General features: G+C 37.2%; 1 protein-coding gene across 7 annotated transcripts in view; it reads right to left on the bottom strand.

Annotated features, from left to right (window-relative positions):
* Positions 1–12938, bottom strand: part of LOC133542400 (gephyrin-like) — an 80781-nt gene that overhangs the window by 41447 nt on the left and 26396 nt on the right. For 3 of the 7 annotated variants that reach the window (XM_061886472.1, XM_061886473.1, XM_061886475.1), the window contains exons 7-8: positions 11958–12272; positions 488–607 (exon numbers count right to left, since the gene is read on the bottom strand). In XM_061886472.1, coding sequence (XP_061742456.1) covers positions 488–607; positions 11958–12272 — 435 coding nt within the window. The remainder of the gene's footprint in view (positions 1–487; positions 608–11957; positions 12273–12938) is intronic. The other 4 variants (XM_061886474.1, XM_061886476.1, XM_061886477.1 and 1 more) reach the window with 2 other exon arrangements.

Raw genomic sequence — 12938 nt, 5'->3', positions numbered from 1 at the left:
GATACTTGGATTTGAATGTAACTTTTCTACATCAGCAACATTGATCATGTACGTGCTGTATGTATACTTTTGACCCAGCAGATGTGCTCACATTTTCAGTAGAGCCATAATAAATTCATAAAAGAAGCAAACTTCATGAATGTTTTTTGCGACCAATAAGTATGTGCTCCAATCACTACATCACAAAAAAAATAAGAGTTGTAGAAATGATTGGTAAGTCAAGACAGCCATGACATCATGTTCTTTACAAGTGTACCTACACTTTTGACTTACATAAGGCTTTACATTTTTTGCGCTCCAGACAGATTTGTTTTTTGTATTTTTGGTCCTTTTGCCAATGGTTCTTTCAAAACATGTTGGGTTGCCAACCCCTGGTTTAAAGTGTAAAAAGAACATCATCATTTGAGGTCATCCTCCTAATTAGCAAAAAGAAAAGTTAAAGTGTGAAGCGATAGGTGAGGGAGAGGAAGGGATGGCGTTGCCTCACCTGCTGGTCATGGCTACAGGAGCAGGTGAAATGAGTGGGAAGTGCAGGCGTGGTGCTGGGCAGGTAGGGAGCCCCCTTAGCCATGACCCCAGCATGGCTGGTCTGATGGAACACAACAACATGCAAGAAAGACACACACAGATGCATGACATGAAATGGGCTGATTGAGGACAACAGAGCACCGTACGTACAGTGGACCTTCAGAAGTAGTGGCATGACACACAAGGACTTGACATCATCTAGTCTCCGCTGCCACCTCCGTCCCCAAGTGTGTGCTTTTCAAAATAGACTTTCTGTATTTGGATGATCCCGCCTCCATGTTTGTGTCCAACTAAAGTCCTGTACATGGAGAACTGAAGCCTGAAGCTGACATGGCTTGAAGCCACGTGGACCCAATATATTCAGTCTTGGCGTTAACGCACTTTTTCTGTCTTTTTACACATTGAAATCACAAAGGACGGCAATTTCCGGGAGTCCGCGCATCTTCCGGACGCGGTTTTTCCGCCCGGTTTTCTTGGTTTTTTTACTTTTTTTTTTTTATCGATTATCGCTTTTGTTTTGTTTATATTTGCCTGGACAAATGATTCATTATTAACAGACTTTAAGGTAATGATGCACTTTCAGGTACAATTTCTTACATTTTGATTCACTGAAAGTTTTATTGATCACAAACACTGCATTTGCAGGCGTGTTGTTGTTTTTGTCATGGCGGGCAATAAAGCCCAGAAGCCGAGCTTCAATGACAAGTGGCTTCAGGAGCTGACTTGTTAAGATGAAAGATGTTTTGCACGCCATGTAAACGAGCTAAGAAAAAGAAGAGCTTTACGAGTGGGTGCACTGATGTTCAAAGATCCAGGCTCACCAGGAACCAAGAAACCCTCTCCTATTTGGCTCTTCTGCTCTTTGCTGGGAACGACCATTTGTTCCAAGTCTTTATTCATGTTTTCCACAAAGGACATCACCATGCTACTAACACTCCTCAACATGCTAGCACTCCCTCTCCTAACTTACACACCGCCATTCTTAAAGGGCAACACACAGCTTATGGCCAGAGTGCAACTCTATTAAATGACATTGAAACCAACTTGCCAAATTCTAACTTTGTTGGTTTTGTTTGCCATAAAAGTGTAGATGTAAGCTTTTTAAAAAGGACCGATGATCTACATACTGGTGAGAATAATCAATGACATTTGTCACATGCATGTATGCCCTGGCACACCATTATCATCATTTCATGACCCAAGCAGAACACTTTTATACTGAAATAAATGCACCTTTAACTTATTGAATGAAAATATAGGGGGGGGGAAGCGGTAAAGTTTAGATCAATGAAGGAAAGAAGAAAGTGAATGAATGTTTCTAACTAAATAAATGTACATATGCATAAAAATGTGTTTTCTTTTCTATTGTTTTTTTTTTAATGAATTAAATAACATATATGACAACCTTTTTCCAAAACACAATATAGATTGTGAGATACAACAGGATCTTGCATACAATGATCATTTGTTTTCAAAACACTTAAAAAAAAGTTGGACCCCAAAAATTTCATGTGGGACCCCATTTTGAAAATTTCTAGCGCCAACACAGATATACTTTTACAGCCATTCAAGCAGATTTGAAATGTCCATCTATATATCTGCACGTGCTCTACAACACACCCGGTCTGGTCTTTAACATCTCACCGTGCATATGGTGGAAGCACTTTGTCAGCAACCTGTCTAATTCCACACACTCATGGCCCACTCTCCTCTTCTTCTTCCTAAAAAAAACACATCCACACGCCAAGTGATAAAGTGGAACCCGCTTATGTTGCTGCCCCTCGGACTGGCTGACTAACCTCAACTCCAACCGAAATCTGAACTAGGGTAGCCATCTTTTGCATACTTTCACGGACTTAAAGGGGAACTGAACCTTTTTTTGGGATTATGCCTATTGTTCACAATCATTATGAGAGACAAGAACACCTCTTTTTTTCTTTAACAATTTCAAAGATGATAAAAATTGCTTGAAAGATGGGGCTAATTGTGGGTGTCACCGTTCACCTTCATAACAATATGTCATGTGTACAATATACACACTGCAAGTATATATATATCATATAGTAACACCTTCATAACAATATGTGATATGTACAATTTACACACTGCAAGTATATATATATCATGTAGTAACAGAAACCTTCATAACAATATGTAATATGTACAATATACACACTGCAAGTATATATATCATGTAGTAACAGAAACCTTCATAACAATATGTAATATGTACAATATACACACTGCAAGTATATATATCATGGAGTAACAGACACCTTCATAATAATATGTAATATGTACAATATACACACTGCAAGTATATATATATCATGTAGTAACACCTTCATAACAATATGTAATATGTACAATTTACACACTGCAAGTATATATATATCATGTAGTAACAGACACCTTCATAACAATATGTAATATGTACAATATACACACTGCAAGTATATATATCATGTAGTAACAGACACCTTCATAACAATATGTAATATGTACAATATACACACTGCAAGTATATATATCATGTAGTAACAGACACCTTCATAACAATATGTAATATGTACAATATACACACTGCAAGTATATATATCATGTAGTAACAGACACCTTCATAACAATATGTAATATGTACAATATACACACTGCAAGTATATATATCATGTAGTAACAGACACCTTCATAACAATATGTAATATGTACAATATACACACTGCAAGTATATATATATCATGTAGTAACAGAAACCTTCATAAAATTATGTAATATGTACAATATACACACTGCGAGTATATATATCATGTAGTAACAGACACCTTCATAACAATATGTAATATGTACAATATACACACTGCAAGTATATATATCATTTAGTAATAGACACCTTCATAACAATATGTAATATGTACAATATACACACTGCAAGTATATATATCATGTAGTAACAGACACCTTCATAACAATATGTAATATGTACAATATACACACTGCAAGTATATATATATCATGTAGTAACAGAAACCTTCATAAAATTATGTAATATGTACAATATACACACTGCGAGTACATATATCATGTAGTAACAGACACCTTCATAACAATATGTAATATGTACAATATACACACTGCAAGTATATATATCATGTAGTAACAGACACCTTCATAACAATATGTAATATGTACAATATACACACTGCAAGTATATATATCATGTAGTAACATACGCTTTCATAACAATATGTAATATGTACAATATACACACTGCAAGTATATATATATCATGTAGTAACAGACACCTTCATAACAATATGTAATATGTACAATATACACACTGCAAGTATATATATATCATGTAGTAACAGACACCTTCATAACAATATGTAATATGTACAATATACACACTGCAAGTATATATATCATGTAGTAACATACGCTTTCATAACAATATGTAATATGTACAATATACACACTGCAAGTATATATATATCATGTAGTAACAGACACCTTCATAACAATATGTAATATGTACAATATACACACTGCAAGTATATATATCATGTAGTAACATACGCTTTCATAACAATATGTAATATGTACAATATACACACTGCAAGTATATATATATCATGTAGTAACAGACACCTTCATAACAACATGTAATATGTACAATATACACACTGCAAGTATATATATCATGTAGTAACAGACACCTTCATAACAATATGTAATATGTACAATATACACACTGCAAGTATATATATCATGTAGTAACAGACACCTTCATAACAATATGTAATATGTACAATATACACACTGCAAGTATTTATATCATGTAGTAACAGACACCACAACAACATGTAATATGTACAATATACACACTGCAAGTATATATATCATGTAGTAACAGACACCTTCACAACAACATGTAATATGTACAATATACACACTGCAAGTATATATATCATGCAGTAACAGACACCTTCATAACAATATGTAATATGTACAATATACACACTGCAAGTATATATATCATGTAGTAACAGACACCTTCATAACAATATGTAATATGTACAATATACACACTGCAAGTATATATATCATGTAGTAACAGACACCTTCATAACAATATGTAATATGTACAATATACACACTGCAAGTATATATATCATGTAGTAACAGACACCTTCACAACAACATGTAATATGTACAATATACACACTGCAAGTATATATATCATGTAGTAACAGACACCTTCATAACAATATGTAATATGTACAATATACACACTGCAAGTATATATATCATGCAGTAACAGACACCTTCATAACAATATGTAATATGTACAATATACACACTGCAAGTATATATATATCATGCAGTAACAGACACCTTCATAACAACATGTAATATGTACAATATACACACTGCAAGTATATATATCATGTAGTAACAGACACTTTCATAACAACATGTAATATGTACAATATACACACTGCAAGTATATATATCATGTAGTAACAGAAACCTTCATGAGTTTTGTCATTTCCAGAAGTGGAGTTCCAAAGCTAACAGCGCGAGGGCTAATAGTCTGGCCAGAAGCCGCGGGACCACCCGACTTCACACCCGTAGTAGGATGTTAGCGTTAGCCAAGTTAGCTGTGGGCGACAAATAAGGTTCCTTGTTTTGGAAAAAAGTATTGTCGCTTTACTTTTAGTGTTGAGTAAGCACAAAAATGAAGGAGTAATATTTTCAAAGAGGGAGTGCAGTGATCAAAGTAACAACGGCCTTGTGTTTTGGGGGCTAAACGAGGCAGTGGGACCTCACCCCCAATCTCCGGTGAATCCGAAACGGCCGCGGATCCTTCCCGTTTTTAGTCACTTTCCAGCGCTAAATATACACAGTTTCTATTTTTGCTGGACGCCGCACAAAAATCATTTCGATTTAGCTCATATCTGCAAGTGTTGGACAGGAAGTCATGCACACAAAAAAAATAAAGTACCTGGTTTGCTTTCAAAACAAATGACTCTGTCTTCAAGTCGGATTGTATTTTACACTTTCGAAGGTCAACTTGTCAAAAGGTTTTCGCACTTAATTTCATCTTGTTGACACAAATGGATGAGGACATGCAGATTCCGGCGGTCCAAAATGAAAGTATAATGTACAGGCAGATCTTGGGCAGCTAAAAGGGGTAAAGGGAGTCTGTGTCAAATATCAGCTGATACGGAGAACGGGGAAGCAGAGGACTGATTGTGTCTGGGGGTGGAAAAAACGGAATGGATTTTTTTATTTTTTTACTGAATGTCACAGCCAGAATTAAATGAAAATAAAGAATGTTAACTATGGAGGATAAAACACTGAATATTGACAATTTATGAACGTCACACCCCCTCCCATCCACATATTTCATAATCAAGTGAAACCCAACAAAAATGCAACAAACAGTGAAATACAAACGTGAAGGGTGAAAAACCAAACACCTACAATCTGATATATGTGATCTATCACTAAGCTTTAAGATCTCCTTCCGCGTCTGTCCCTGACACACACATTTCACTCTGGAAACACTCTGTGGAAACACTCCTCACCCACACTGTTTGGTGCCTCCTCTGAGCTGCTGGGACTTACATGACCATAGTAACTCATTACATGACCATACTAACTCATTACATGACCATACTAACTCATTACATGACCATAGTAACTCATTACATGACCATAGTAAGTCATTAGATGACCATAGTAACTCATTACATGATCATTGTAAGTCATTAGATGACCATAGTAACTCATTACATGACCATAGTAACTCATTACATGACCATAGTAACTCATTAGATGACCATAGTAACTCATTAGATGACCATAGTAACTCATTACATGACCATAGTAACGCATTACATGACCATAGTAACTCATTACATGACCATAGTAACTCATTACATGACCATAGTAACTCATTACATGACCATAGTAACTCATTACATGACCATAGTAACTCATTAGATGACCATAGTAACTCATTACATGACCATAGTAACTCATTACATGACCATAGTAACTCATTAGATGACCATAGTAACTCATTAGATGACCATAGTAACTCATTACATGACCATAGTAACTCATTAGAAGACCATAGTAACTCATTAGATGACCATAGTAAGTAATTAGATGACCATAGTAACTCATTACATGACCATAGTAACTCATTAGATGACCATAGTAACTCATTAGATGACCATAGTAACTCATTACATGACCATAGTAACTCATTACATGACCATAGTAACTCATTAGATGACCATAGTAACTCATTAGATGACCATAGTAACTCATTACATGACCATAGTAACGCATTACATGACCATAGTAACTCATTACATGACCATAGTAACTCATTACATGACCATAGTAACTCATTAGATGACCATAGTAACTCATTACATGACCATAGTAACTCATTAGATGACCATAGTAACTCATTAGATGACCATAGTAAGTAATTAGATGACCATATTAACTCATTAGATGACCATGGTAACTCATTAGATGACCATAGTAACTCATTAGATGACCATAGTAACTCATTAGATGACCATAGTAACTCATTAGATGACCATAGTAACTCAGATGACCATAGTAACTCATTAGATGACCATAGTAACTAGTTAGATGACCATAGTAACTCATTACATGACCATAGTAACTCATTACATGACCATAGTAACTCATTACATGACCATAGTAACTCATTAGATGACCATAGTAACTCATTAGATGACCATAGTAACTAATTAGATGACCATAGTAACTCATTAGATGACCATAGTAACTAATTAGATGACCATAGTAACTAATTGCATGACCATAGTAACTAATTAGATGACCATAGTAACTAATTAGATGACCATAGAAACTAATTAGATGACCATAGTAACTCATTAGATGACCATAGTAACTCATTAGATGACCATAGTAACTCATTAGATGACCATAGTAACTCATTAGATGACCATAGTAACTCATTACATGACCATAGTAACTCATTAGATGACCATAGTAACTCATTACATGACCATAGTAACTCATTAGATGACCATAGTAACTCATTAGATGACCATAGTAACTCATTAGATGACCATATTCACTCATTAGATGACCATAGTAACTCATTACATGACCATAGTAACTCATTACATGACCATAGTAACTCATTGGATGGCCATAGTAAGTAATTAGATGACCATAGTAACTCATTAGATGACCATAGTAACTCATTAGATGACCATAGTCACTCATTAGATGACCATAGTAACTCATTAGATGGCCATAGTAACTCATTAGATGACCATAGTAACTCATTAGATGACCATAGTCACTCATTAGATGACCATAGTAACTCATTAGATGGCCATAGTAACTCATTAGATGACCATAGTAACTCATTACATGACCATAGTAACTCATTACATGACCATAGTAACTCATTACATGACCATAGTAACTCATTAGATGACCATAGTAACTCATTAGATGACCATACTAACTAATTAGATGACCATAGTAAGTCATTAGATGACCATAGTAACTAATTAGATGACCATAGTAACTCATTAGACCATAGTAGCTCATTAGATGACCATAGTAACTCATTAGATTACCATAGTAACTCATTAGATGACCATAGTAACTCATTAGATGACCATAGTAACTCATTAGATGACCATAGTAACTAATTAGATGACCATAGTAACTCATTAGATGACCATAGTAACTCATTAGATGACCATAGTAACTCATTAGATGGCCATAGCAACAAACTAGATGACCATAGTAACTCATTAGATGACCATAGTAACTCATTAGATGACCATAGTAACTCATTAGATGACCATAGTAACTCATTAGATGACCATAGTAACTCATTAGATTACCATAGTAACTCATTAGATGACCATAGTAACTCATTAGATGACCATAGTAACTCATTAGATGACCATAGTAACTCATTACTTGACCATAGTAACTCATTACATGACCATAGTAACTCATTGGATGGCCATAGTAAGTAATTAGATGACCATAGTAACTCATTAGATGACCATAGTAACTCATTAGATGACCATAGTCACTCATTAGATGACCATAGTAACTCATTAGATGGCCATAGTAACTCATTAGATGACCATAGTCACTCATTAGATGACCATAGTAACTCATTAGATGGCCATAGTAACTCATTAGATGACCATAGTAACTCATTAGATGACCATAGTAACTCATTAGATGACCATAGTAACTCATTACATGACCATAGTAACTCATTACATGACCATAGTAACTCATTAGATGACCATAGTAACTCATTAGATGACCATACTAACTCATTAGATGACCATACTAACTAATTAGATGACCATAGTAACTCATTAGATGACCATAGTAACTAATTAGATGACCATAGTAACTCATTAGATGACCATAGTAACTCATTAGATTGCCATAGTAACTAATTACATGACCATAGTAACTCATTACATGACCATAGTAACTCATTACATGACCATAGTAACTCATTAGATGACCATAGTAACTCATTACATGACCATAGTAACTAATTAGATGACCATAGTAACTCATTAGATGACCATAGTAACTCATTAGATGACCATAGTAACTCATTAGATGACCATAGTAACTCATTAGATGACCATAGTAACTCATTAGATGACCATAGTAACTCATTACATGACCATAGTAACTCATTAGATGGCCATAGCAACAAACTAGATGACCATAGTAACTCATTAGATGACCATAGTAACTCATTACATGACCATAGTAACTCATTAGATGGCCATAGCAACAAACTAGATGACCATAGTAACTCATTAGATGACCATAGTAACTCATTAGATGACCATAGTAACTCATTAGATGACCATAGTAACTCATTAGATGACCATAGTAACTCATTAGATGACCATAGTAACTCATTAGATGACCATAGTAACTCATTAGATGACCATAGTCACTCATTAGATGACCATAGTAACTCATTAGATGACCATAGTAACTCATTAGATGACCATAGTCACTCATTAGATGACCATAGTAACTCATTAGATGGCCATAGTAACTCATTAGATTACCATAGTAACTCATTAGATGACCATAGTAACTCATTAGATGACCATAGTAACTCATTAGATGACCATAGTAACTCATTACTTGACCATAGTAACTCATTACATGACCATAGTAACTCATTGGATGGCCATAGTAAGTAATTAGATGACCATAGTAACTCATTAGATGACCATAGTAACTCATTAGATGACCATAGTCACTCATTAGATGACCATAGTAACTCATTAGATGGCCATAGTAACTCATTAGATGACCATAGTCACTCATTAGATGACCATAGTAACTCATTAGATGGCCATAGTAACTCATTAGATGACCATAGTAACTCATTAGATGACCATAGTAACTCATTAGATGACCATAGTAACTCATTACATGACCATAGTAACTCATTACATGACCATAGTAACTCATTAGATGACCATAGTAACTCATTAGATGACCATACTAACTCATTAGATGACCATACTAACTAATTAGATGACCATAGTAACTCATTAGATGACCATAGTAACTAATTAGATGACCATAGTAACTCATTAGATGACCATAGTAACTCATTAGATTGCCATAGTAACTAATTACATGACCATAGTAACTCATTACATGACCATAGTAACTCATTACATGACCATAGTAACTCATTAGATGACCATAGTAACTCATTACATGACCATAGTAACTAATTAGATGACCATAGTAACTCATTAGATGACCATAGTAACTCATTAGATGACCATAGTAACTCATTAGATGACCATAGTAACTCATTAGATGACCATAGTAACTCATTAGATGACCATAGTAACTCATTACATGACCATAGTAACTCATTAGATGGCCATAGCAACAAACTAGATGACCATAGTAACTCATTAGATGACCATAGTAACTCATTACATGACCATAGTAACTCATTAGATGGCCATAGCAACAAACTAGATGACCATAGTAACTCATTAGATGACCATAGTAACTCATTAGATGACCATAGTAACTCATTAGATGACCATAGTAACTCATTAGATGACCATAGTAACTCATTAGATGACCATAGTAACTCATTAGATGACCATAGTAACTCATTAGATGACCATAGTAAGTAGTATATTGTGCAAAATCACAGATTCCAAGCATGTAAAGACTTAGTATAGTAGAAGAGTTAGGGTGATTATAAAAGATGAGTGCACATCATAATGGCAGCTACACTTTCCATCTTAAACATCTAAATAAATGATTTGGGAATGTCTGGCGGGCCAGATTGAGAAGCTTATACGGCCGCATGTGGCCTCCGGTCCTTCACTACCGGGCCGCATGTGGCCTCCGGTCCTTCACTACCGGGCCGCATGTGGCCTTCGGTCCTTCACTACCGGGCCGCATGTGGCCTCCGGTCCTTCACTACCGGGCCGCATGTGGCCTCCGGTCCTTCACTACCGGGCCGCATGTGGCCTCCGGTCCTTCACTACCGGGCCGCATGTGGCCTCCGGTCCTTCACTACCGGGCCGCATGTGGCCTCCGGTCCTTCACTACCGGGCCGCATGTGGCCTCCGGTCCTTCACTACCGGGCCGCATGTGGCCTCCGGTCCTTCACTACCGGGCCGCATGTGGCCTCCGGTCCTTCACTACCGGGCCGCATGTGGCCTCCGGTCCTTCACTACCGGGCCGCATGTGGCCTCCGGTCCTTCACTACCGGGCCGCATGTGGCCTCCGGTCCTTCACTACCGGGCCGCATGTGGCCTCCGGTCCTTCACTACCGGGCCGCATGTGGCCCCCGGTCCTTCAACTGCCCAGGTCTGGCCTAAACCCATTAGGTCTGTAAAATTGTCAATTTAAGAATGTAAAACTGTTTGTTTATTTTGTTGACCACTGACCAAAAAAACTAATAATCTCAACTAAACTTTGAAATTGAAGCAGAGCATTTAAAGGAGCTTCAGTGATCTATTAGTGTTTTACTTGATGTCCATCCTGTCATTTTCATCTGTCACTTTGCTGCCTCTTGGCCAGGACTCCCTTGGAAATAAGCTTTTTCATTTCAATGGGATTCTTTTAGCTGGTTAAAAAAAGTGAAACCAAATAAAAATGGCGTGGCCTGGTCGGAAGCAGGTGGTGGAGCAGGACTTGATGTGCAGACAAGAAAGTAAATAAAGTACTATCTAACGTAATCTAAGAAAAGTGGGAGCGACTAGATCTGCTGAATCATCAGTATTGTTTGAGCCACAGTGACCTTACTCATTGCTGCAATCATTTGCTGACTTTTCAGGGGTGCAAATTACCTTTGCAGCAATAGCAGCTGCAGTGATGTGGGAAGAGCCGTGCTGGTGGTGGTGGTGGTGGTGGTGGTGGTGCGCGTGTCGACCTCTCCGCCGGTCGTCATCCTCCTCCTCCTCCTCCTCGTCCTCCTCTTCACACTGGGTGCCACGCTCCATGGTGTGCGAGTGGGCGTGCGTGTTGGTGTGGGCGTTGGCCAGCAGGAAGGAAGGAGAGGGCAGCTGCTCCAAGGCGGCATGTACGGACTTCACCCTGACCGTGGCCTCGCGCAGCAGATCGATAGCATGGGGCAGAGCAGGCAGGATGAACTGAAAACACTCCTGGAAACAAACAGATCTTCAGTATGTACGTATGTGGAGTTTGAACATGTGTGAACGACCAAGGTGAGAGAGGGCGAGTTAGGCTGCAGGCAGACGTTTGCTCTTCCAGTCTGCACATCATGGTAGAACCAGCACACCACATTTTTAACTTCAAGTACCAATGATTGTCACAAACACACACTAGGTGTGGCAAAATTATTCTCTGCATTTGACCCGTAACCCTTAATCACCCCCTGGGAGGTGAGGGGAGCAGTGAGCAGCAGCGGTGGCCACACTCGGGAATCATTTGTGGTGATTTAACCCCCAATTCCAAGCCTTGATGCTGAGTGCCAAGCAGGGAGGTCATGGCTCCCATTTTTAGAGTCTTTGGTATGACTCGGCCGGGGTTTGAACTCACAACCTTCCCATCTTTGCTCAGCGTGTGTGTAAAAAATATTTGTCTGTCCATATTATGATTTGTCTATGTGTAAAAATATATTTGTCAGTATTTTGCTCGGCTTGTGTGTAAAAAGAATATCTGTGTGTCCATATTATGATTTATCTGTGTGTAAAAAATATGTCTCTATTATGATTTATCTGTGTGTAAAAAATATGTCTCTATTATGATTTATCTGTGTGTAAAAAATATGTCTCTATTATGATTTATCTGTGTGTAAAAAATGTCTC

Source organism: Nerophis ophidion, linkage group LG24 (genome assembly GCF_033978795.1).
Source record: "Nerophis ophidion isolate RoL-2023_Sa linkage group LG24, RoL_Noph_v1.0, whole genome shotgun sequence".
Taxonomy (NCBI): Eukaryota; Metazoa; Chordata; class Actinopteri; order Syngnathiformes; family Syngnathidae; genus Nerophis; species Nerophis ophidion.
The sequence above is the reverse complement of the archived record's forward strand: the minus strand, read 5'-3'. Positions and strand labels throughout refer to the sequence as shown.